This window comes from Zalophus californianus, chromosome 9, assembly GCF_009762305.2.
Source record: "Zalophus californianus isolate mZalCal1 chromosome 9, mZalCal1.pri.v2, whole genome shotgun sequence".
NCBI classification, from domain to species: Eukaryota; Metazoa; Chordata; class Mammalia; order Carnivora; family Otariidae; genus Zalophus; species Zalophus californianus.
This window is the reverse complement of record NC_045603.1, coordinates 51967423-51995330: the sequence shown is the minus strand read 5'-3', so window position 1 is coordinate 51995330 and position 27908 is coordinate 51967423. Positions and strand designations below refer to the sequence as shown.

General features: G+C 40.2%; 1 protein-coding gene across 3 annotated transcripts; it reads left to right on the top strand.

Moving 5' to 3' along the window:
* The first annotated feature begins 8756 nt into the window (after positions 1-8756).
* Positions 8757-26505, top strand: RXYLT1 (ribitol xylosyltransferase 1). Of its 3 annotated transcripts, XM_027595755.2 has the most exons (6): positions 8757-9087; positions 10098-10253; positions 14407-14509; positions 18836-19150; positions 22682-22852; positions 26066-26505. In XM_027595755.2, exons 1-6 carry the CDS (start codon positions 8919-8921, stop codon positions 26481-26483), a joined length of 1332 nt encoding a protein of 443 aa, XP_027451556.1. In that variant the 5' UTR covers positions 8757-8918; the 3' UTR covers positions 26484-26505. The 3 variants fall into 3 exon arrangements, with proteins under 3 accessions (XP_027451556.1, XP_027451557.1, XP_027451558.1); XM_027595756.1 differs by lacking the exon at positions 18836-19150 and having other exon boundaries at positions 8819-9087; XM_027595757.1 differs by lacking the exons at positions 8757-9087; positions 10098-10253; positions 14407-14509 and adding an exon at positions 20638-20741 and having other exon boundaries at positions 19054-19150.
* Positions 26506-27908: the final 1403 nt, after the last annotated feature.

The following is a 27908-nucleotide window of genomic DNA, read 5'->3' as shown; positions in this document are numbered from 1 at the left end:
AAAAAAACTCCCAAGCTCTTGTCAGACACTTCTCCAAACATCACTGTATCAGTTAGGAAAAGGTAAGTAATACTGAGGTAACAAACAATCCTAAACTCTTAGTGGCCTATAACACCTGAGGTTAGTTTTTCTCACACCAGCATATGTCCCCAGCTGATCAACAGTGGGGCCCTGCATAATAGTCACCCTCAGTCCAGCAGCACCAGGATGAGGGCAAAGAAACCATCCAGAACATGCCAGTCACAGTGACAGAGAAAAGAGAATGGCAGGGCTCATGCTGCCTCCTAAGCTTCTGCCTGGAAGTCCCGCACGATGCTTCTGCTCAAAGTTTTATTAGCCAAAGCAAATTGTATTCACACGTGAAGTCAATCAACAGGCCGAGACTATATATTCTCCTCTGGGGAAGGGATACAAATATTGGTAAATAATATCTGTCCTGAGACATGTAGTATATAGTAACTGAGATGGTTACAGTTGTAGTAAATGACACAGGAAAAGCAGAGAAATCAGAAGTAGATCCACACATACAAGAAAGCCTGATGTTGCAGAGGAGGCATCGCAGATCAGTCATTTAAGAATAGTCTATCAGAGGTGCCTGGGTGGCTCAGTCGTTAAGCGTCTGCCTTCGGCTCAGGTCATGATGGATCGAGCCCCATGACGGGTTCCCTGCTCAGCGGGAAGCCTGTTTCTCCCTCTCCCACTCCCCCTGCTTGTGTTCCCTCTCGCTGTGTCTCTCTCTGTGTCAAATAAATAAATAAAATCTTAAAAAAAAAAAAAAGAATAGTCTATCAATAATTGTTACTGGGATAACTTGTAATATGTACAGGTGGGAAGACTCGATATTGTAACATGTCAACTCTACCTAAATTATTCTAGAAATCCAATACAATTTTAATTAACAGAATTATCCAGAGAAGTTTTTCTTAAAGAATACAAGCGTGCAGGGGTGCCTGGCTGGCTCAGTCAGTGGAGCATGGAACTCCTTATCTCAGGGTTGCAGGTTCAAGCCCCACACTGGGTGTGACAAATTACTTAAAAATAAAATCTTAGGGGCACCTGGGTGGCTCAGTCGTTAGGCGTCTGCCTTCGGCTCAGGTCATGATCCCAGGGTCCTGGGATCGAGCCCCGCATCGGGCTCCCTTCTCAGTGGGAAGCCCGCTTCTCCTTCTCCCTCTCCCACTCCCCCTGCTTGTGTTCCTGCTCTCGCTGTCTCTCTCTCTGTCAAAGAAATAAAGTCTTTTTAAAAAATAATAAATTAAAAATTAAAAAAATAAAATCTTAAAAAAAAGGGATGCATGCACGCACACACACATACCAAACTATAAAAGAAATGATCGATAAATTTAACTATGTCCAAATTTGGAATGTCTTTACTATAAAAGACAGTATAATTGAAATTAATTGACCAGCCAAAAATCAGAATAATGCATTTGTAATATATATAAAAAACAAACGATTGCAATATAAAGTAAATAAAGAAGTCCCACAATCAAAAGTAAAAGATAAACAATAGAAAACTGTTCAAAACACACAGACAATTCACAGAAGAGGAAAATAAAAATAAATATATTAAAAGATACTTAAACTCACCGTTAACCAGAGAATTGATCATTAAAACAACAAAATATCATTTCGGCCATCACACTGGTAAAATTAAAAAGCCAAGTTAAATGTTTACCATTTGGTAATTAAAATACCCCACACTCTCAGGGCGCCTGGGGGCTCAGTCAGTTAAGCGTCCCACTCTTGGTTCCGGCTCAGGTCATGATCTCACCATCGTGGGTTTCAGCTCTGCTCCATGCTGAGTGGGGCGTTGGCTTCAGATTCCTTCTCCCTCCCACTCTGTTCCTCACCCCTCTCGCTCACACTCTCTCTTTCTCTCTCTCTAAAATAAATAAAATAAATAAAAATATAAATAAATAAATGAAATACCCCCACACTCCCCTATAATCACTATCAGATTAAATAAAAACCCAAACAGCAAAGATTAAAAATATTACACTTTCAGAATATGACCAAGGCCGTAGAGGTAAGTTAATAGGTTTCTATGATTTCGTTATTAAGAAGGAATGATGAAAATTTTATTTATTTTTTTAAAGACTTTTATTCATTTATTTGACAGAGAGAGACACAACGAGAGAGGGAACACAAGCAGGGGGAGTGGGAGAGGGAGAAACAGGCTTTCCGCAAAGCAGGGAGCCCGACACGGGGCTCGATCCCAGGACCCTGGGATCATGACCTGAGCCGAAGGCAGACACTTAACCACTGAGCCACCCAGTCACCCCAGAATGATGAAAATTTTAAACCAACTTTCCAATTGAAGAAACTAGGGAAAAGGTCAAACAAACAAGAAAACAGAAAGAAAAAAATAATGCACAATCTAGTAATTGCATAATAGAAAAACGACAGAACTGATAAATAAATCTGAAGATGGTTGGAAAGGGAGGGGAAAACAAATAATCAAATATAAAATCTGAAAATTTTAATATAAAAGAACCTCCCCCAAAAAAGAAATTAGAAATTAGAAAAGGGATATGTCTGAATATTTTTCAATCCCAATGATGTAAATTTTTCTCTTGGAAAATTAAAATTGCCAAAATAGACTCATGAAGTATTACAAACAGGAATGAGCCCAATGAGGTGTTATTAAAGAGTTATCTCCAAAAATAGTTCTAGGGCCAGTGAATATTAGTGGAAAGTACAATGAAACTGTCAAGGATTAAGTATTTTCTATGCCATATAAACTGTTTGAGGGCCTAAGAAAAACCGGACTGCTATCCAATCCATTTGAGGTAGCTAACAGTAAACCTGGTATAAAACAAACACAGCTGAGTTTATGAAAATAAAAGTAAATCTCAGACTACTGGATGTGCAGTATTAGTCTGAAGTTTCTATTCTGTTGGGAAAGAAGAGATCAAGGTGAGTTAATAGAAATACAAATGTGTGAAGTTGATGGATTTAAAGGAATATGAACAAGCCATCAAGACCTTGTGATGGGAAGTCAAAATTGAGGAATATACTAAATGTTAACATTCCTGGAAGCACAAAACTGAGATGTGCAAAAAACACAGAAAGATTTCAGGGCACCTGGGTGGCTCAGATGGTTAAGCATCCACCTTAGGCTCAGGTCATGATCTCCAGGTCCTGGGATGGAGCCCCACATCAGGACTTCCAGCTCAGCGGGGAGTCTGCTTCTCCCTCTCCCTCTGCCTCTCTCCCTGCGTATGTGCTTTCTCTCTCTAATGAATAAATAAAATCTTTAAAAAAACACACACAGGGGCGCCTGGGTGGTTTAGTCGTTAAGCGTCTGCCTTCAGCTCGGGTCATGATCCCAGGGTTCTGGAATCGAGCCCCGAGTCAGGCTCCCTGCTCAGTGGGAAGCCTGCTTCTCCCTCTCCCACTCCCCCTGCTTGTGTTCCCTCTCTTGCTGTGCCTCTCTCTGTCAAATAAATAAAATCTTTAAAAAAATAAAAAATAAACACACACAAAAAGATTTAACTAATAAGCACTAAAAGAGGTTGAAACACTTATATCACACTTAGGGCTCTTCAGTAGACTTCTCCAAGCTATTATTAGAAAACTAACAAATGCATGTGAAATCAGTGGTAAATTAGAGATGGAGCCACATGGGTTCTAGCTGCCATGAATCACTCTCAGCGGCTATGATGCCCACCCAGAGAGCTTATAGTAAAACAGAGTCTTCAGATATCCCTAGCATTTATGCATATAAAAGTAATAATCTTAAATAGCTTTTGATTAAAGCTAGTGGATTACGTGTAATACACAAAAATTGTAATGAAACATTACAGCAGTGATGAAATTGTATATAGAGCTCAGAGGCTGCTGGGGGCGGGGGCAGTGAGAGAAAGATTGGCAAAAGAAGTGATGTTTGCACAGGACCTGTTTCTACTCATCTACCTTCCATATCACCTCATGATTCTTCCGTCTCTAACCTTTACATTCTAACTGTGTTTGGTTTTTGTTAGTTGTTTAGTTGGTTGTTTAAAAAAAAATTACAATTTGGGGCGCCTGGGTGGCTCAGTGGGTAAAGTGTCTGATTCATGATTTCGGCTCAGGGAGTGATCTCAGGGTGCGGTTGGTGAGATCAAGCCCTGCCTCAGGCTCCGTGCTCAGTGGGGAGTCTGCTTGCGATTCTCTCCCTCCCTCTCCCTCCACCTCTCCCCACCCACTCGCTTGCGCTCTCTCTCTCAAATAAATAGATAAATCTTCGGAAGGAAAAAAAAATTACAATTTGCTTATTTCCCAATGTCAACAAATTTCAGGAGACTTTCTTTACTTATTTGTATCATCACCATACTTATAGAGAAAAAACTGTACCTTATTGGGATTGATTCTTATAAATTTAATATAAGTATAGTTAATGACTTAAAGGCTCTTACATGGTCAACTCTACCAGAAGTATCTGACTGTAAAAAAAACAAAAAACAAAAAACAACTTTGTTTGAAACAAAGTCTTTTGGCCAGGCAATCTGTAAAGAAATCTCTCAAAGCAGTTAATACACTTCTTAAGTATTACTGAAACATTGATAAGCTTGGGGAAGAATTTTGGCCAGGTATCATAAAAAAAATTGTACTGTGGATTTCTAAGAATAAATGTGTACTATTTCTCAGGCACCTGGCAAGAAGGCATTAGGACTTCTTTCTTAATATTTTATAGATTAATAATTTTTCCTTTTGCAGACAGAGAAGAAAATTTCACCAAATAAAATGTTTAGACTTGCTTTAGTTTAATTTATCTCATGTTCCTTTACCTATACCTTCCCTCCCACCTTTTACCTTCCCAGGTCTGGTTCCCGATCCCTGGAGCCCCAAACTCAGAGGGTATTGACTTCATCTCCTTTGCCACACTGCTTCACCTCCCCACCAATTCTCTTTGTCTTTCCTCCTCTCTGCATTCACCCATCCCTGCCTGAGGAGATTCCAGTAATATACAGAAAGTAGCTCTCAGCCATAGCTCACATATTAAAAACAAAGAGAAAGGAAAATGAATACTGCTATGTTGAGATCAATTCGAAGATTCATTCCTTTGTAACCTAAATACATCACCGTAATTTATTTTCAAATTGTACAGTCATTTGTAGTTTGAAGTAGAACAACACCTCCATTTGCATGGTCCTCTTCCCTACTCAAGACAACCTCAACCCCATATTAGTTTTAACTTGCATATCATTCTCTATAGCAAAACTCAACTAACCATTAGTTAGTAGCCCTTGAGTGTGCATTGACACAGTGGGTGTTTTATGTAGTTATAAAATAGATACTCTCTATTAACTCCATAAATAATTCTCACTCCCACAGAAAAGATAGACAGAACAAAAATATACGTACAGCAACTGCCATCTCCCCAAGAGACCGCCAGAATCACCTGACGATTAAGGAAAGCTAAGCTTATTAAATCTACGACAGTAAGGAAGAACAATGCTTTGACAGGAGCTTAGTAGCCTCAGAAGGAGGAAGACAGCCAGTGATACTTTATAGGATATGGGAGGCTGAGTAACAATAGCTTAAGACAGCTCTTTTAAGAGGGAATTGTTCTGGGGATTGAGCAAAGTTTTTGACATAATAGTTTAGGGCTGGTGGTATGGTGGCCAGTTTGTCCTTGGTTTTCTGGTACTTTCCCAGATTTAGCACTGAAAACCCCACATCCCAGGGACCCCTTCAGTCCTGGGCAAACCGAGACAGGTGGACACCCTAATTGGTGGGCACACCACTACACTGATTTTGAAACGAGTCCGGATAACTAAGACGTTTTTTCATAAGTAAAGTATTTCATAAGTTTCATAAGTGAAGTATTTGCCCAGATAAACCATCTATTTCAGGTAAACAATATTTGCCAAGAAGAGTGAGCTGTTTGTTCAGATTAACTAGTTTGCAGGAATTTCCTGAAATAAACAGTGAACTTAGTTATTAGTTTATGGCCTTATCCTCTTGGGTAAGAATTTACAAAAACAAATAAGAGAAAAGTCATGTTAGTGTAGATGGCCCGAGTTCTCAGTCCTGATACTTAAGCTAGTTCTCAGTCCTGATACTTAAGCTATCTGGCTACAGGTGGTCTCAATTCCCAGTACATCCACCTAGCTAAGAAATATACCAGCTGTAACATAAATTCATTTTTTAATACTAATAAGAATTCAACCAGAAGGAGCACCTGGGTGGCTCAGTCGGTTAAGCATCTGCCTTTGGCTCAGGTCATGGTCCCAGGGTCCTGGGATCAAATCCCACATTGGGCTCCCTGCTCAGCAGGGAGTCTGCTTCTCCCCCTGCCTCTGCCCCTCTCCCCAGCTCTCTCCCTCTCTCTCTCTCAAATAAAAAAAATCCTTAAAAAAAAAAAGAATTCAACCAGCAAATATTTACTAAACACCTAAAATATGCCAGATCCTGTAGTAGGTACCAGAGACACTATGAAAAGTAAATCTGTAGAGTGATCCAAGGCTGGTGATGCATTATCATCTACAAACACATATTAAGCATCTATTAGCCTTCAGGTGATACACTAAAGATTAGTGACTATAAACAAGGTACTCTTGCTGCTCTAGTCTCATCTAATCCTGATAATAAACATTTCATTTTCACCTAAATTACTGAGTTGTCTTTAAAATTTACTGGGCAAAAAAAGAGAGTAAGGCAAATCATCCACTTCAAAATATGGCTCTCCATCTCACGTTTTCCTTCTATATCAGTAGTAACACCAGGGGCACCTAGCTGGCTCAGTTGATAGAGCGTGTGATGCTTGATCTCGCCCCACATTGGCTGTGGAGCCTACTTAAAAAAAAAAAAAAGAAAAAGAAAAAGAAAAAAAAAAACAATAACACCATCCTTCCAGCTAGAAAATTACGAAGTTTTCTTTGATTCCTCGTTATGGCTCAGAGCTGATACTTCCTCAGTACTGTGCCTTAACTGCTTCTAAACAATGTCACCTTCAAATCCAAATCATTACGAGTTTATTTCCATTTTAAAATGCTTTGTTTTCTTTTAAAAATATCACTCTAAAGATTCTCAATGACAACAACAAAAGCCAAATCTGAAACAAAACAAAAAATACATTATAATTTTCTAGAGAAAAGACCAAAAATGAGAATCTGTAAGTAAAGAGTTTTCACTTCCTCACTTAGTGGCAGTTTTGAATAAGAAAATACCTTGATTGGGTGTACATAATTATTCCATTGATTGTACTCAAAGTACTTTGGAAACTTCTTTGGGACTGCCTTTAAAATTTGTACTACCTTGTTTTATATCAACTGTAGCACAGAGTCATTCTTTGATAATGGACTTAATTTGGAGGAACTAACATTATTCAGAGTCAAACTGGAAATTGGATCATTAAGATCTATGATTAAATTCAAGCAGTTTGTCATTAGCATCTGATATTGTTAAGCAAAACAAAACAAAACAAAAAACAACATTTAAAAAAAAAAGGGATGAGATGAGGGGCCAGGACATAGTTACAATAAATGTCAGGAACACAGAACTGAGAACAGATGTAGAAATTTTAGTCCAGTTCAGACACCAAAAAAGTATGAGCCGTTGGTCAAGTCACCTCACCCCTCTGGACCTAGATTTCCTTCCAGCCATAAAATTTTCCTTAGAAGATTATCTACATTTCAGTATGGAAGACAGAGACCTGACCCCAAGAACATAAAATTCTGGAAAGTTTGTCTTTTGCTAATGGAGGAGATGGAAACTTTATCCAGAAATGTTAAGAAGACTGAATCAGGTTGGAGAGTTGAATCAGCCAGGACACAGCAAGTGAAGGCTCTGATGACCTCCTCCACACTTGTGTTCTACAAGCTCTCTGGCTACCAAGACTGCCAAACAAGTTGAAGGACAAAGCTAGACTCAGGGGCACCTGGCTGGCTCAGTCGGTAGAGCATGTGACTCTTGATCTCAGGCCCCATGTTGGGCATAGGTATTACTTAAAAAAGATGCTAAATGCAACTGACAAAAAATTGTAGCCCAACTTCACAAGGACTTGACAAAGAAAGTTTGTTGACAGCATTCAGTTTTACAGCCTTTATTTGACAAAAGACTATATGCTTGTGTGCACTCAAGTCATATCATAGTAATAAAATTTTTCTCAAATATTTTAGTATGCTATATATAACGAAATGTGCTATTCTATTTCTAAGTGTACCATTGAGTGACATTAATTACATTCGCAATGTTGTGCCACTGTCACCGCTTAACTTTTTTTTTTTTTAACATTTTATTCTTGAGTAACTTCTACACCCAACTGTGGGGCTCGAACTCACAACCCAGAGATCAAGAGACCGTGCTCCACCGAGCCAGCCAGGCACTCCACCATTTAGCTTTTTTTAAAGGACATGTATATCATTCATCTGTAATGTCCCAGGCCTTCTGCTAAGCTCTGGGAACAAAAACTAGAATGGACCATGCCTTCACATGGACTTCAGGGATCACCGTGGGTTCTGTTTAGGTTTGTTGTGTTTTTTTTTTCTTTACGGTCAGATAACAGGTAAATTTTTATGTACTTGGGGAAGAGGACAGGGTTGAAAGAGGCCGTCAGTACACCGCAGCGCGCGGTTAAGATGCGGTCTCCCAACGCCCAATTCCAAAGACCGAAGGCAACAGGCTACCAAAGCCGGTGAAGGAGCCCCGCCTGTGGAGGGGCGGGGCGAAGCCCTAGCCGAGGCCTGGGAGGGGCTGAGGGCGGGGCCTGAGCTGGGCTGCCGCGAGGGGCGGGGTGGAGACGCCGGGGCGGCCCCTGGGCGGGGCTTGAGCGGGGGCGGGGTTGATTCTGGTGACTCCCTTCCCCACCCCACCCCCCCCCCCCCCGGCCTAGGCCTGCACCTGAAGCCGGCAACGGTAGGGCGCTGAGCGCCGGTTTCTTCTCCGGCCCAGCACTAGGGTGGCGGGGGCCGACTAGAAGCCCGAGTGGGATGCGGCTGACGCGGAAGCGGCTCTGCTCGCTTCTCATCGCTCTGTACTGCCTCTTCTCCCTCTACGCCGCCTACCACGTCTTCTTCGGGCGCCGCCGCCGGACGCCGGCCGCGTCTCTGCGGGGCCTAAGGAAAGGGGCGGCCCCGGCGCGGGAGAGGCGCGGCCGAGGTAGGACACTGGGCGGCTGCAGACCCGGCTCGCGGGTCCGGGGGTGCCCCCGGGCTCCAGTCTGCGCCTCGCCTCCAGCTCTCGGTAGCGGGCCCTGGGCTCGGGCTCGGAGCGTGTGCGACTCAGTCCCTACCCGAATCTCACACGCCAGCCCCACTCCCCACCTTCAAAGCTGACTGGTGCGCACACCGTGAAACACGTCTTGAACCTGCGAGGCATTGTCACAGAATGTCGGAGATTCTTGGGAATGCCGCTGGGTTTAAGACCTCTATTTCCTCCTTGACACAAAGAGCCTTCGCTAATCTTGCCCCGATTTGGGAAGGCCTGGGTGCCTTACCTCCAAATGGTGGTCCTCTGTCCTGGATTTTGACCTATGTCAGAATCGGAGTCAGACTTAACTCTCCCTTTTTTCAGAATTTTGCACAATAGTATCAAACTGTTGGACACTTTCCATTCTGAAGTTAAGTTTTTATGTATAGGTTTCATATACACAATCTATAAAGAATAGCGAAAGTTAAACTTGTAACGATACATATTATCCAGTTAGTTTAGAAGGTTTCATTTGGGAGAGATGATTTTGTGTCTGCTGTTAACATTCTATTTCTAAGATCTTTCAGAATAAAGATTTAATAAAAATTCTGATTTCCTTTATTTTTTATTTTTTTAAAGATTTTATGTATTTATTTGAGAGAGAGAGATAGCATGAGAGGGGGCAGGGTCAGAGGGAGAAGCAGACTCCCCGCTGAGCAAGGAGCCCGATCAGCTGGATCCTGGGACTCCAGGATCATGACCTGAGCCGAAGGCAAGCCCTGAACCAACTGAGCCACCCAGGTGCCCCATGATTTCCTTTTTTTTTAATTGTATGTGTTTACACAGTTCAAATGCCGTTGCTTTACCTCTATGAAAAGCTGAAATTAGCACGCCCTCACATCTAATTTAAAGGGCTTGAATTTATTTACATCTGCAGCTCTACCTTACTGATAAACACGGTTACTCTTTTTAAAACACAGAACAATCTACTTTGGGAAGTGAAGAATGGAATCCTTGGGAAGGAGATGAAAAAAATGAGCAACAACACAGATTTAAAACTAGCCTTCAAATATTAAATAAATCCACAAAAGGGAAAACAGACTTCCGTGTACAAATCTGGGGGAAAGCTGCCATTGGTAAGTTAATGTATAGAGCTAAGACATGTAAAAAGAATCCTAAATGTACTTTCTTAATGTTAAATTCAATTCATTTTAATGCATTTAGTTTACTTCATCATTTGTCAAAGCATCATGATACTTTTTTCACTTTTCCTTAATATTTCATTTCTCCTTTCTGTTAGACAGTATCTGGAAATACATGCACACAGATATATGTCGTTGGTCTTTAGCTGGGTACAGCTTTATTTGTAGATACAAAGTAGAATCTAAGCATCATTATATAGAAATGCCTATGTCCATTGAATTTTCATGAATTTATGTATTTATTGGACACTTGACACACAAATATAAGATGTGGCCCCTGCACATGATGGCCAAACAAATTTGGGAAACATTAAACTGAACAGAGTTAAACAGGGTTCTTTATTACTGGCCATTCTCAGAGCCCTTTATATGCCAGTGTTCATTATAAATATGTAAGAGGGGGATATAGGATATAGTTAATTAAACTTGAATACCCACAAAAGCATTTTTGCTCTGAGTATCATGAGATTCTAGAGTTCCAAGTTATATATTATGCTCAATCAGAGAATGGGACCCTAAATGAGGGTTACAGGAGTCAAAAAGAATTCAGTGAATTAAAAGGGGCTTTGGGCGCCTGGGTGGCTCAGGTGGTTGAGCGACTGCCTTCGGCTCAGGTCATGATCCTGGAGTCCCGGGATCGAGTCCCACATCGGGCTCCCTGCTCAGCGGGGAGTCTGCTTCTCCCTCTGACCCTCTTCCCTCTCGAGCTCTCTATCTCTCATTCTCTCTCTCTCAAATAAATAAATAAAAAATCTTAAAAAAAAAAAGATTTTAAAAGGGGCTTTGTTGGGCCTTTAAACATTGGATTTATCTACAGTAAGGTATATCGTAGAATAAGGTAGAAAGGACCAGAGGAGAAGAAAGTAATCAGAGAATGACGCTTTGCCCTTAGTGGTTCATAAATTCATTCGTGCTTGCATGCAAATATACATCCTTGAAGATTACTACTGACCTCCAAATTTCAAGTACCTAGACCCAAGCTCCAATCACCAAGTTCTAGCAACTCTTTTCTTTATAAAATCTCTAATATTAATTTCATCCTTTAAATTCCCACTTCCCCATTCTAGTTTTTAATTAATTCTATTCACAGGTTTTCATGTTTCCAGACTTTTCTCTTTGCAATTCAGTAAGCACAAAGTGACTAGATGAGTTTTATCAAACACTACTTTTCATCAACCTATTTCCCAGGCAAATAGGATTCCAATTCCATTCCTATTCGAAAAGAAGGGAAAAGGGGGCACCTGGGTGGCTCAGTCAGTTAAACGTCAGACTCTTGATTTCAGCTCAGGTGATGATCTCAGGGTCGTGAGATCGAGCCCTGGTCAGGCTCTGTGCTCAGTGCAGAGTTGGCTTGGAATTCTTTCTCTCTCTCTCTTTCTGCCCCTTCCCCCACTTGCACTCTCTGTGTGTGTCTCTCTCTCTCTCTTGCTTTCACTCTCACTCTTGCTCTCAAATAAATAAAATCTTTTTTAAAAAGTGGAGGGGAAGGGGAGGAAGATGGAGTCACTGGTCCAAGCAATTCTAAATTCCAGCCGGGCAGACTGTTAAGTTTCAGGGCCTGGGAATAACCTGTGGCTCAGAACTTTGCTTCTGGTCTTGCAGCTCTCTATCCTTGCAGTCATCTTTCTTTGTCATGAATGGTAGCATGTGCTTGCCACTCAGTGGTTTTATCAGCCGGTATCCTACTGGTAGGATTTGGGGAATCAATACCCTTCTTTCAATTTCAACATCTCTCTGTCCCCTTTAGTCCGAGCCAGCAGTGTTTCTGCTAATACAGCATTTCAAGAAGCTTGTGGGTCTCCTATCACAGGAAATTCACTCCATTAGACAAGAACTCTTCCAAGTCTTTCCTGGAAAATCTCATCTCTGTTTCTGGCTTCTGCTGAGATGGCTAAGGAGACCCATAAATTACAACCCTGATATTCTCAATGAGCCCTCTATGTGACTGAATATTTTAACCTTTTAATCCTTTTAAGGCACTAGCAAAAAGATACTCAACTACATCCGTCACCTTCTTTCAGAAACACGCCTTCCTGATGGTGAATCTCCTAATTTTCCACCCTTTTGCAATTGAACAAGCTGAAAATTTCCCAAACCATCAAGTCCTGGCTCCTTCTTGCTTAAGTTCCTTGCTCAATCACTCTTTCCTCTTATATTTACTATAATCAGCAAGAAGAAACCAGGCCACAGCTTCAACACTACTTGGAAATCTCTTCAGCTAAATATCCAAGTTTATCATTTATACTTTCCACTTTCCATATAACTTCTAGACATAATCCAACTAAGCATTCTGGTGCTATTATAACCAGGATCCCCTTTTCTCCAGTTTCTAGTAACATGTTCCTCATTTCCTTCTGAGCCCTCACCAGCAGCACTTTAACCTGCATATTTCTACTAATAGTCTGCTTAAATGCTTATAAAAACCAGTAAATGGTTTGTTTCTACCGTGCTTTTTCTCTTCTGAGTTCTCACCAGCTGAGTCACTAACACCCATACTTCTACCTATAACCTGTCCAAGGCAATCTGAGGTAGGCATTTTTAAATCAAGCTCCTCAAAGTTCTTCCAGCCTCTTCCCATTACTCAATTCCAAAGCCACTTCCAGATTTTTGAGAATATATTACAGCAGTATCTCATTTCCAGGTACCATAATCTCTAGTTTCCTGCCATAAGCAGTTACCAAAAATTTAGTGAATTAAAACAACACAATTTTATTATCTTTTTTAAATTAATATATAATTGACATATAACATTTTATTGGTTTCAAGTATACAACATAATGGTTTGAGATATTTATATTTTGTGAAGTGATCAGCATAATAAGTCTAGTTAGTGTCTATCACCACACATACTTTTTTTCTTGTGATAAGAACTTTTAAGATCTACTCTCTCAGCAATTTTCAAATATATAAAACAGTATTACTATAGTCACCATAAACTTATAATCTTACATTTTTGAAGGTAGAAGTCTAAAAAGTGTCCACAGGGTTGTATTCTTTTTGGAGTCTCTAGAGGAGGATCTGTTTCCTTGACTTTTGCAGCTTCTTCAGGCTACCCGCATTTCTTGACTCATGGCCCCGCATCACTCCAACTTCTGCTTCTGTCCTCATACCTCCTTCCCTCACTTTGACACCCTTGCTTCCCTCTCGTGAGAACACTTATGATTACCTAGGGCCTATCTAGATAATCCAGGATAACCTTCCCACCTCAGCATCATTAATCACATATAGAAAGTTTCTTTTGCCATGTAAGATAATGTATGCATAGATTCTAGAGATTACATCCTCGGCCATCTTGGGTGGACAGGGAGGCATTATTGGGCCACCACACATGGAAAGCTTTATCTGATTGGCTAAGTGTTTAAACACAGTCATTTTGTGTGTGTCCTTTTAGTACCGGGGCATAATGAGAATGGAATAAAGCACATCTGTCAATAAGTGAAACAGGGCTCCCAGATTACTTCCTTCTGCTTTCCTCTACTCAGAGCTTTCATTCAGGTGAAATCACAGTAAAATATCAGGGGCCACCCTAAGGAGAAAGATGCAAAGGCATTTGTCTGCAGAGGCCATGATGCAGTGAGGGATGTGTGTTCAAGTGAAGACGAGTTACTATCTCTCTGATGTATTGACTGTATACATATATACATGAGCTCGTCTGGTGGTGTTTGGCACAAAATGGTGAATTCCCCTAGTTTGTTAGAATATAGAAGCCATTCTAATCATATAGTAACTTACATTATAACACATGTCAGGATGAAGTAGGTAGTAAAAGTCCAGTGATTATTAGGGGTTTCTCAGATTTAGAGTAAGAGAGGTTATTGTCTTTGATGTAACCCACATTCTGCCACATTTCACACTGACAACCTCTGAATTCTGTCTCTCATACCTTAACCACCATATTGGTGATTTTGAGCTATTGCTTGGCAGAACTGCCTGCCAGGGGACCAAAAAGGAATACAGTTTGCTTTCCTGGTCAACTTATATAAATGAGCAGAACATAAATTCATCTCACACGCCAGAGTAAACCAGACAGTAAATGGATTTGTTCTTGTTTTTGTTTGTTTGTTTGTTTGTTTGTTTTGATTACCAGGTTTGTATCTCTGGGAGCATATTTTTGAAGGCTTACTTGATCCCACCGATGTGACTGCTCAGTGGAGAGAAGGAAATTCAGTTGTAGGAAGAACACATTACAGGTATTAATTGTGCAACATTAACGTTTGCTGTCTTTCTATACAATGTTTTATATAAATACGAGGAGAAAAATCAGAGGAAAACATATTTAGAGACAGTATTTCTGCTTCAACTTGTGAAGAATAGAAAAGTGAATCTCATGAATATATATATTGTAGTTGTAGTTTACCCGAACATTTTTACAAAATGCTTCCTTTTTTTAATTTTGTCTGTTTCATTTTTATCAAAACATTTCTGATTATATGGGAAAGTTCATGCTCCAAATTTTATAACATTTGATTGTTGATAAGCATATAATATTCCATATCTTGAAGGAATAATATATAAACTTAAAAGTATTTTCATTTTTCTCTTTCATATACTAGTCACATTCACATATTTTATAATACTCAAGTGGAAGCCAAGCTATTGTTATGGGTTGTGAAAATTTTATAAAAACATTTATATATGAGTCTTTCATGATTTGATGGTATAGATTACCATTTTAATGAAATTACTCATAAATCTTTTTTTTATTTTTATTTTGTTAAAGATTTTATTTATTTATTTGAGAGAGAGAGGGAGAACACAGAGGGAGAAGCAGACTCCCCACTGAGCGGAGAGCCCAACATGGGGCTCAATCCCAGGAACGTGATCGTGACCTGAGTCGAACAATGGCAGACACTTAACAGACTGAGCCACCCAGACTCCCCCAGAAATCTTTTTTTTTTCAGATTCAGTAAAACCAATGTATCATTAAGACGTTTTGAGTCTTTATTTTTATAAAACTTTTATCTATGATTCCATATTTTCTAAAGATTTTTAAATAGGTAAAATTGCGATTATTTTCTTTAGAAAAAAATGTGATAATATTGCCGTATGAAAGAGTGCTAGTTTCTATTAGATTTTGCTTTCTTAGGACACCTGGGTGGCTCAGTCGGTTAAGCGACTGCCTTCAGCTCAGGTCATGATCCCAGGGTCCTGGGATCAAGTCCCACATTGGGCTGCTTGCTCAGCGGGGAGTCTGCTTCTCCCTCTCCCTCTGCTTGCCACTCCCCCTGCTTGTGCCCTCTCTCTCTGTCAAATAAATAAAATCTTAAAAAAAAAAAGATTTTGCTTTCTTATTGAAATAAAAATAATTATTCTAAATGCTTATTTCATGTAATAATTGTACTATTAGAGGAAAAAATGTCAACCAAAGATTCAGGTTTCTATTAGGTTTCCATTTATTTCCCACAGAAATCAAAAAGAAAAGCTATGGTTAATCTCAATTTCATTTGAGTTTTCTCTGCTCTTTTAATTCTTGTTTACTTTTTAGACACTTGGAAGGCAATTTCATTTCATGTATCTTTTCAAAGTAATCATTCTTGAAAAGTAAACAGCTTTTTATGTTTTTTAAGATTTTATTTATTTTTTAAAGATTTTATTTATTTAGGGCGCCTGGGTGGCTCAGTTGGTTAAGCGACTGCCTTCGGCTCAGGTCATGATCCTGGAGTCCTGGGATCGAGTCCCACATCGGGCTCCCTGCTCGGCGGGGAGTCTGCTTCTCCCTCTGACCCTCTTCCCTCTTGTGCTCTCTAATAAATAAATAAAATCTTTAAAAAAAAAAAAGATTTTATTTATTTATTTTTAAGTAACCTCTATACCCATTGTGGGGCTCAAACTCATGTCCCCAAGATCAAGAGTCACACACTCCTCCAACTGAGCCAGCCAGGTGACCCAAAAATGGGTGAATTTTACAAAATGTAAAATAAAACTTACTCAGTATTATGATCTTTAGAAATAAGTTCAACTTTTTCTTTTTTTTAACCTTTTCATAAGTAGCAGATGCTAATTGAAAATCCATAATTGAACTCTGATAACAATAAATTAAATAATTTGGCATCTAGCTTTTGTTTTATCGAATAGATGGACAGTTATATATCTTGTGATAATTCCTGCATATGGACATTACAGGACTCTGAAGGCAGTCTTTTAAGGATAAGCAAAGGCCATGATGAGCAGAAGTAAGATTCCTCCTAAGAAATTAAAAATGAAGTTGCCCTATGAAATTAAACTGTAAATCAATATACGATAGATATGAGTAGAGATAGGCCAAGTTCCTTCAAGAGACAGAGTAAGTCCCAGGCTCACTTGTAACCTAGTTGAACATATTAATATAAAGAATGTATCAATAAGGTTTTTGTGCAGGTACATGAAGGAGAGATAATATTCAGTTCTGGAAACAGAAAGGAGAAGGGAACATAGGGAGATGTTGCAGTACCTATTTAAGTAATAGTAAAAATAATAAAACTAATAACAGCAAGACTCTATAGTGATTCCTATGTGCCAGATACTGTTCTAAGCACTGTACATTTGCTAATGCATTTAGTCTTCAAAATAATCCTGTGAGGGACGCCTGGGTGGCTCAGTTAGTTAAGCCACTGCCTTCGGCCCAGGTCGTGATCCCAGGGTCCTGGGATCGAGTCCCACATCAGGCTCCTTTCCCAGCAGGGAACCTGCTTCTCCCTCTCTCTCCCTCTGCTTGTGCTCTCTCTGTCAAATAAATAAAATCTTTAAAAAAAATAATAATAAAAATAATCCTGTGAGGGTCGCCAGGCAGGCTCAGTCGGTAGAGCCTGTGACTCTTGATCTTGGGGTTGTGAGTTTGAGCCCCACATTGGATGTAAAGATTACTTAAAAATAAATAAACTTTTGGCAGCGCCGCTGCTGCCTGGTCACAGCCTCCTCGCCCACTGCACGCAGACGTGGCAAAAATGTCCAGCCCTACTGAGGCTGAGCCATGCATCAAGTCTCGGATTGCTGTTTTCCAGAGGTTTGCTGGAAAGGAGGGTAACAACTGCACGCTCTGCAAGACAGAGTTCCTAGCCTTCATGAATACAAAACTGGCTGCCTTCACAAAGAACTGGAAGGACTCTGGTGTCCTTGACCACATGATGAAGAAAATGGACAATGCGCAGCTAGATTTCCAAGAGTTTCTTCATTTTCTTGATGGCATGGCTATGGCTTTCCATCACTCCTATACAAGGTCTACCCATTTCCGGAAGTAAACCTAAGGTCTCTTGGGCCTGCCCTCCAAACCACCTCCTTTCCTTCAAAGCAGCCTCCCAATCATCACCTCCTCCTCACATCCTACACGGACCCTGAGCCCAGAGTGTCCACTGCCCTTTGCAAGCCAGGCCAGCTGGTAGTTAATAAAGCAATAGCATTGTTTAAAGCACAATAAACAAACAGAGTTTTGAAAAAATTCAGTACTCAGATTTTATAAGTTCATTTGTTTTTTAAAATTACATCTTTTTTTAAGATAGGCTTATTATAATTAAAAAGACTAATAAGTGGTTATTACAATAACTTGGAAAATTCAGACGATGTTGTCATCACTCATAATTCCACTGTGCCCTGAATTCCAAAAACAGGGTTAGACAACATTTCGTCATGTCTACTTCCAGTCTTTTTTCTATGTATTGCATTATGTAATTAAAATTGTGGTACAGATACAATATTGTTTCTTTTTCACCGAGAATAAAATAACACATTCTCATTTACCCATCACGCGGAACCAACATATTCTAGCTCTCTGTCATCTTTGCTTCAGATATTTAACTTTCCTCTTAAAAGAATTAAATATTCCCAGTAAAAGGGAAGCTTTCTTTGTACTATTTCCCAGTTCCTTTTCTCTTCTTCCTTCTCAGAGGCAACCCCTGTAATGAATTTGGTGTGTATCCTCCCATTCATATTTTTATATTTATACTTATACTAGATTTAAGCACAATTTTTACATTGCACTTTCAAATTTACATAGAATTGTCATATTTTATGAGTATTCTGCAGCTTGCTTTTTTCCTTAACATTTTTTTTTTGAGACTTAACCTCCATGGATGTTTTTAATGCCATCCTCCATTTCTCAATTCATCACTTACATTTCATTCAGATAAAGAACGTTAACAGTTACTCCCACATAAAAGAGGTGGGAATTACTTAACACTATACAGAGGAGGAACTATACAGAGTTTCACACGATTCAACTGTGAATAGTTTACCATCTCAAACTCTGGCCAGCACGTATTCTGAATGTGGTTAAAAGCAACAACCAAGCTACCATATTTCTGATTATCATATGCAGTTGATCTTACTACAACCAAAGCTTCCTATTAATTTACATCCATGCTGTATCATTCAAATTTGTTCAGGAAAATTTGCATTATAGAAATTATGTTTCTAGAAAGAATACAGATTAAATCTCATTGTAGATTTTATGTAAAATGATTAAAAACTTCTGATATCAAATACCTTTGTTCTGTTTTTGTTGGTTTGTCTCTTGTTCTTGTTTTCTTGTATTGTTTTAACAGCTTCATCACTGGCCCAGCTGTAGTCCCAGGGTACTTTCCCATTGATGTGAATAACGTGGTACTCATTCTAAATGGGAGAGAAAAAACTAAGATCTTTTATGCCACCCAGTGGTTACTTTATGCACAAAATTTAGTGCAGACTCAAAAACTCCAGCATCTCGCTGTTGTGTTGCTTGGAAATGAACATTGTAATAATGAATGGATAAACCAGTTCCTCAAAAGAAATGGAGGCTTTGTGGAGCTGCTTTTCATAATATATGACAGCCCCTGGGTTAATGATGTGGATATCTTTCAGTGGCCTTTAGGAGTGGCAACGTAAGTACAAAATATTATTACATGTTTCTAGACTCTAAGACCTGAATTTCTGAATCAGGAAGATTGTACTTTAAATTTGAAATAAATGTTCTGGGATTATCTGGGAGGCCAGGTACAATCTTTTCCATGGAAAAAATATGGTTTGGACTCATGCTTCAGTAATAATAACGATGTTTACAGAGTACTTTAGCTTTTTTTTTTTTTGAAGATTGTGAGTGGGGAAGAGGGGCTGGAGGGAGATGGAGAGAGAGAATCTTTTTTTTTTTTAAAGATTTTATTTATTTATTTGACAGAGAGAGACACAGCAAGAGAGGGAATACAAGCAGGGGGAGTGGGAGAGGGAGAAGCAGGCTTCCCGCAGAGCAGGGAGCCCGATGTGGGGCTCGATGCGGGGCTCGATGCAGGGCTCGATGCGGGGCTCGATGCGGAGCTCTATCCCAGGACCCTGGGATCATGACCTGAGCCGAAAGCAGACGCTTAACGACTGAGCCACCAGGTGCCCCTGGAGAAAGAGAATCTTAAGCAAGCTCCGTGCATAGCGCAGAGCCCAACTCGGGGCTTGATCTCACAACCCTGAGATCATGACCTGAGGCAAAATCAAGAGTCGGACGCTTAACCAACTGAGCCACCCCAGAAGCCCCCAGAGTATTTTAGCATTTTATAAGGAGAGGGGATAAGTTACCTTTTTGTGTTTTAGAACTCCAAGGCATAGGAGTTCTATGTTTATCAGTAGTGCCCTAAAGAGATGTTTAAACAGAGAATGGCAGACAGGCAGACCTACTTAAAACAACTATAGAATCTATATAATTTATAGTAAAAACAAAAAAAAATCTTGTAAAAACAATATTAAGGAACACCTGGGTGGCTCAGTTGCTTAAGCGTCTGCCTTTGGCTCAGGTCATGGTCCCACAGTCCTGGGATCAAATTCCGCATCGGGCTCCTTGCTCAGCAGGAAGCCTGCTTCTCCCTCTGCCTACTGTCCGCCCCCCCCACCCCCGCTTGTGCTGTCTCTCTTGGGCTTTCTCTCTGACAAATAAATAAATAAAATCTTTAAAATAAGAATTTAGAAAAGCAATATTAAATCAGGAGCATTCCATACCCCTGATTTGAGAGGATCATAATATGCTCAGATCTGTCACTGAGACTTGCTAAACTTGCACAAATCTCTTCTATAAGAGGGGTTAATTAAGTAATAACAAAGGCTTTTAAATATGTCTATACAGTCTTTCTATAAAATGGAAACTTATTTTTTATCTTTCTGTTAATAGAGGGTTTTTAACTGACTTTAAGATAAGTTAAACTTAGATCCAGCACTAGTATGTAAACCCCAGGTGTTCTGTCTCTTGTTCACTGTATCGACAGAGTCTAAAACCAAGCCTGCATAGAGTAGAGAGTGAATACTTGTCAAATGGATGAATTACAGGAAATTTCATTAACATGTTTTTTGAATCAGATATTCATTATTCATTCTTATCACTTTTTACCAGATGGGACCTTAAACTACTGCTTAGTTGGCTACACAAATATCACCAGAGAAGTGTATGAACAAGACATATTTCCTGGCCTACCCTGCAGTATTCCAGCTTAGTAGGTTTGTGGTAGCATCAGACAAAAAGGTTTATATTAAGTATAGCCAGATATAAGATCTTTGAAAATTCTATCCCATGAGTATAGAGCTCATACTTGTAAAATGCTCTGAAACAAAATTACTCTTTCATAGTAACACTACATAGCCTGTTCATACAATTTCCACACATTGGATGGAAACTCTGTAATTCTTTTATTGTTGGACTAGACCAATATCCTTTTTATAGATAAGTGGTTTTCAACCAGAAGCAGTTTTGCCTCCCAGGAGACATTTGACAATGCCTGGAGATAATTTTTGGTTGTTACAAGTGGAAGGGCGACAATGGCATCTGGTGGATAGAGGCCAGGGATGCTGCTAAATATCCTACAAGGTAGAGGACAGCCTCCACAACAAAAAATGAACTAGCCCAAAATGGCAGTAATGCCCAGGTTGAAAAAACCTGTTATAGCATATTATATAAAGCTTCACCCTTATAGGAAGGTTGTATTGTTTGGTCTCTAATATTTCCAAATGCCCATGAGAATGGGTCAATTGCAAAAGGCCTCTTCCGTATGGCATGCAAGGTTTTTTTTTATATTTTTTTATTATTGTTTTAAAAGCTAGGGTTTTGGGGGGCGCCTGGGTGGCTCAGTCATTGGGCGTCTGCCTTCGGCTCAGGTCATGATCCCACGGTCCTGGGATTGAGCCCCGCATCGGGCTCCCTGCTCCACAGGAAGCCTGCTTCTCCCTCTCCCACTCCCCCTGCTTGTGTTCCCTCTCTCGCTGTCTCGCTCTCTGTCAAATAAATAAATAAAATCTTTAAAAATGTATATATATAAAAGCTAGGGTTTTTTTTTAAGATTTATTCATTTTAGAGAGAAAGCGGGGAAGGGGCAGAGGGGGAAGGAGAGAGAGTCTTTTTTTAATTTTTTAAAAGATTTTATTTAGTTATTTGACAGAGAAAGAGATAGCGAGAGCAGGAACACAAGCAGCGGGAGTGGGGGAGGGAGAAGCAGGCTTCCCGTCGAGCAGGGAGCCCGATGCGGGGCTCAATCCCAGGACCCTAGGATCATGACCTGAGCCGAAGGCAGATGCTTAACGATTGAGCCACCCGGGCGCCCCAGGAGCAAGAGTCTTAAGCTGACTCCACACTGAATGCAGAGCCCACCTTGGGGCTATATCTCACAACCCTGAGATCATGACCTGAGCTGAATCCAAGAGTCAGAAGCTTAACTGACTGTACTACCCAGGTGCCCCAAAGTTTTTTTTTTAATCTACTTTACGGGTGCCTGGATGACTCAGTTGGTTTGGCGTCCAGCTCTTGATTTCAGCTCAGGTCATGGTCTCAGGGTCCTGGGATTCAGCCCTGCGTTTGACTTCCGCGCACTCTGTGCAGAGTCTGCTTGGGATTCTCTCTCTCTCCCTCTGCCCCTCCTCCCACTTGCATACACCCTCCTCCAATAAGTAAATAAATAAATGAATAAAATCTTTTTTAAAAATCAACCTATAAGAGCCCGTTTTTAAAAATCTACTTTAAAAGCCTTTGGAAAATTGGAGCTCTTTGCTATAGAAGTGTGTATTCTGTAATCTTTCCATCACCTGGCTACAACATTCATTAAAGCATGATCATTATGAATTTGGATTATTTATACTTTGAAGGTCTTGAATTCAACCTTCCTTACAATCACAAGTGTATGGAAGTTGAAGAGTATAAAAAAAACATTTCAAGCACTTAATCTCTATAGCAATTTTGTAAAAGATGTCAATGTGAGGTTATTTTTTTAAGTAGTAGATTCAGGGACTTTTCCAAAGTAAGCATGGAAAATTACAGTTTGAGGTTTAGAAAAATCATACTTGAAATCTCTTCTCTCTGCATCATGATGCCACCTAAGATGTTAGGTTATACAGTAATTTGCCAATCCTATTGCCATATGTTGTTAACTCATATGTATTTATTTCTGTAGATACAGGAATTTTCCTGTGGTGGAGGCAAGTTGGTCAATGCTGCATAACGAAAGGCCCTACTTATGTAATTTCTTAGGAACCGTTTATGAAAATTCATCCAGACAAGCACTAATGAACATTTTGAAACAAGATGGGAACGATAAGCTTTGTTGGGTTTCAGCAAGAGAACAGTAAGTTCTATCTTTACTTGATTCACCCATTTTCTTCTCTAGTTTGAGAGTTGCATTATGTAGGAGCACAGGTCTCCAAAGAGACATTGTTAGCTTCATTAATACCAGTCTTTCTGCAGAAGATATATCGGTAATTAAGGCTGTGTAGAAACTGGGTTGTATGCATTAAAAATGGGGAGAATCTCCTATAGCTAGAGTCCATCCTGAAGAGAAATGCTAGTAACGATACTATGCAAATGTCAATTGTGTGAGATTCCTCAATAATATTTGTCAGTTGGACCTGACACACAACGATTATGAGTGCCAGTAAGGTCTTAAGTTCATCCCTGAGGTGTTTGGCTGACCAGTTTCGGTGTTCCAAGAGTGGCATGAAGTACTCTTCACACCTTCAGGGAACTGACACCACCCTGACGACAGGAGAACAGGACATACTAGTCTTTGAATCCCCAGATCTAACATAGGACCTTACACAAATAGGCCTAGGATAAATGAGGAGTGGATGGATGGCTGGATGGATGGATGGATGGCTGGATGGATGGATGATGGATGGATGGATGGATGGATGGATGGATGGATGGATGGATGATGGATGGATGGATGGATTTAACTTTCTTCCATCTTTTGCATGGTAATCATGAAACAGGTGTTCATGGAGTGAAGGAAGAAATCTTGGAATTATTCCTTTTGTTTTTAAATAAACAAATGCAATTTCATGTGTAGAATCAGAAGAAATGCCTAAAAAATGTCCTTCCAGATCTAAAGATATATTAATTGTAGCAGATATTCTCTTTTTGAAAGCATAACTCCCAACTCTAAGAACAGAGACTTAATGTAACCATACTATATCCATTCAGTCAACTATTTTTCAAGCAACTGCTATATGCCAGAAACTATCTCAGCCATGAAGGATACAGCAGTGAACAAAACCGTCAAAAGTCCATGCCCTTCTCCCTGCTCAGCGAGGAGCCTGCTTCTCCCTCTGACCCTCCCCCCTCTCATGTACTCTCTCTCTCTCATTCTCGCTCTCTCAAATAAATAAATAAATCTTAAAAAAAAAGTCCATGCTCTCTTAGAACTTAAATGTTTGTTGGAGGAGACAAACCAGTAAAATATATTGTGTGTCAGAAGATGATAGATGCCATGTAAAAACAGCTGAGCAGAGGAGGGATGTAGAGAAGACCAGGGATCAAGAGTGGAGCACCTGCTGTTATAGAAGGCTAAGGAAAACTCTAGTATGAAGATTACAGATAAGCACAGGCCTTGAAGAAAGTGCAGGGGTGAACCCTGTGTCTATTTAGGAGAAGGGTAGTCCAGGCAGAGGGAAAGCAAGTGTAAAGAGCCACAAGGGGACGGTGTACCAGGAAAGGAATGAATGAGGGCAGTGTAGAATATCAAAGTTTATTGTAGGAATAGAATTATTCTTGCAATTCCTCTTACAGCCTTGAGCCGGGAGGTGGAGTAGGTGTCCTCCTTGCTTCTCATTGCTCCTTCCAGACCATTCTCCCCTTTCCCTCCCTACAACCTCCCATTTTGAATATCATGTCAGCAAACAAAACCATCCATTGCTCTTTTTCTTTGAAGACATTTACTGACCCTGAGGTTTATCTCCTTACTTCCATGAAGAGTTTAGTTCTGGCACACTCTCACTCTCTCCCATGTTACTCCAGCCTAATTCTTGGTGATTCCCAATCTATATAGATGGTCCTTCTGCCACCTTTGTCTTACGGTTCCTTTACCCCCTGTCTTCCAATGATCTGGTCCTCCAGTTGGCCTTGGCCATGCAGTGTCATGCTCATTTCTTAGACCTTATCATTACACATACTTTGTCTTTGTGATCTCAAGTTCCAACATCTCTCTCTGTAACCACCATTTTCTGTCATTCCAGCTCACTCCCTGTAATTAATTGACTTCAACAATTTAGCTGGGATTTATAATTCATTGTTCATACTACTTTTCATCGTCCTTTGCTCCCCTCATCTTTACTTTCTTCTTTTCCACTCTTAAATTTCATAGTCAACTATGACTGATACACATTCAAATCCCTGGTTCCCTAATGGAGCAAACTCTAACTCTGGTAAAACCCAGCTCTCTTACCTGCACCCCGCGGCCAAATACACACACGCACAGAATTGTGCCAATAGACCTCACTTTAAATACGTGACCTTGACTCTCAAGTGCCCAGCAATCATACGTCCCCCTTGTCCGTGTGTTCTCCTTCTCTCCTGCAAGGCTGCTTCGTACCTTCTCTCTTCATTTCCTTCTGACCCTATTGCTTATTTCACTGGGAAAATAGGAACCATCAGGAGAGGGTCTCTCAACTTCTGCCCTGCCCCTGTAAGTCTATTCGCAACACAAGGGCCAGACTAATTCTGATAAAACATGGGTCAGGTCAGTCCCCGCTCTGATCACAACCGTCCACGATGGGATGCTCTGACTTCATCTTCCCTCCTCTTCCCCTCTGTTATTCTGCTTCAGCCACCCTGGCCTCCTTGCTGTCCCTTGGCCTCGCCAGGCACACACTGTCTCGTGGCTCTTGTACTTGTACTGCCCTCAGTTCTCCCCTGAAACGTCTGCATGGTTGGCTGCCTCACCTCCAGCTCTGTGCTCCGATGCCCCTGCAATGAGACGTTCCCCGATGACCTCCGTAAAGCTGCAACAGCGCCGGCTCAGAAACTCCCTCCTCGCTTCTCTGCTTTATTTTTCTTCATAGTACTTAACGCCTAGATAACATACTGACCTGACTTGTTTACTATCCATCTCCATCCCCGGAACTAGAATGTAAGCTCTGTAAGGGCAGGATTTTGGAGGGTGGGGTAGAGAAAGAAGACCTGACACTCAGAAAACATTGGCTGGGGGTGCCTGGCTGGCTGGCTCGGGTGGTAGAGCGTGAGACTCTTGACCTCAGGGTTGTGAGTTCAAACCCCACGTTGGGTGTAGGGATTACTCAAAAATAAAATCTTTAAAGAAAAGAAAACATTGGCTGGATTAACGTTCGTTCAGAAATTTTATGGTGACTACTAGCTTTAAACATATGTCGCTGTAAACTTTTCAAATTCTTAAATATTTTCAAGAAATCTATTTGGGCAAGATTTTATTTCTCTCTTCTGCCTGTCATCTCTATAATGTGTTTACCATTTCCTGTTAGCTGACATTTTCTCACAAAAAACATGCTTAGTAAAGTGAAAACGACAGTTGTTTTTCTGATTTTTTTAGGTGGCAGCCTCAGGAAACAAATGAAAGCCTTAAGAACTATCAAGATGCTTTGCTTCAGAGTGACCTTACATTGTGCCCAGTAGGAGTAAACACAGAATGTTATAGAATATACGAGGCTTGTTCCTATGGCTCTATTCCCGTGGTAGAAGATGTCATGACAGCCGGCATCTGTGGGAATGCGTCTGTTTACCCCAGTGCTCCTCTGCAGCTACTCAAGTCCATGGATGCTCCTTTTATCTTTATTAAGAACTGGAATGAACTTCCTGCTGTTTTAGAAAAAGAGAAAACTCTAATTTTACAAGAAAAGGTTCAAAGAAGAAAAATGTTACTCCACTGGTATCAGCACTTCAAAACAGAGCTAAAAATGAGATTTACTAATGTTTTAGAAAGTTCATTTTTAATGAATAATAAAGGGTAACTTAATTATCTTTTTGAGCTAAGATCTGATTTTTAAAGTCATTTCTAATACTTGGTGTGTGTGTGTGTGTGTGTGTGTGTGTGTCTGTGTGTCTGTGTGTCTGTGTGTGTTTGTGTATAAATGTTCTTTGAGGTACCCTCGTAGACCCCAGATTACATAATGTCGACTAAGTGCTCTGTTGTTGGGTCACTCCTGAAAATGAAGTTAAAATGTTACTCAAACTCACTTTTGCTAGGTCAGATGATTTAACATTTATCAACTCTTCTCATCCATTCAAATCCACTCTAGGGAAGCAGCATTCTATGGAGGAAAGACAGCTTTGGAGTCAGATAGAACCTGGGTTGAAACCTTGCCTCCGCACCTACTATCTGGGGACCTTGAGAAAGCCATCTAAGTGTCCTGAGTCTTGGTTCCTTTCAATGTAAAATGAAGACAATGGTACCTCTTAGGTTAAGTTTTAAAAAAGAAATAATATATAAAGTATCCAATATATATAGTAAATGCTAAATAAATACTAATTTCTTTTTTTTTTAAGATTTTATTTATTTGACACAGAGAGAGAAATAGAGAGCACGAGCAGGGGAGCGGCAGGCAGAGGGAGAGGGAGAAGCAGGCTCTCCACTGAGCAAGGAGCCCGATGCGGGGCTCGATCCTGGGATCGTGACCTGAGCCGAAGGCAGCCGCTTAACCAACTGAGCCACCCAGGTGCCCCTAAATTCTAATTTCTAATTCATTTTTCATTCCTTACTAGTTAATAATAGGATTAAATTAAATATTTTAATACATGCTTAATTACATAATTTGGGAATAATCATATACTGTGTCAAGAATGTATGTGGATAAATCTGACAGAGTTAGACCTTTAGATCACTCAAGTTTTGTTGGAGTAAGTGCCTGGATGTACAATTTGGTCATAATTCATACATAATGGCCCTACGTATCCAACAAGTCTAAATTTCCCCCACACTTTCTTAGACCTGGAATTCCTATTATATGGAGTTTGTGGGTTACTTTTTAAGAGGCAACTCCAAGCTATCAGTTGCCTCTAGAATTAGTTGGGAATCTGCCTACTAGGTTTTGGTGTTTTGCATTACAAAATTGGAGTCCATAAAGCTTAAAGCTCCAGAACCTATCAAGATCTGAATGCAAAGTTTCACTAAACCCGAAATACAGGCTGAGGCCAATGCTGGAATGGAACCGCACTATTTCAGATTGTTTTTATGTCAATACCAGAGAATTTTCCACCTCAAGGAGTAGCCAGGCAGCAGAATACATTTGTACATTAAATTTTTTGTAACATACCCTACAGGAATTTACTTAAATGTTAGGAACTAAAAAAAAAAAAAAAAAAAAAAGGTTCTGTCCTCAAGGGCTCACAGCCTGATGGAAGAGAAAATTACATAAATATTACAGAATATTCATGCT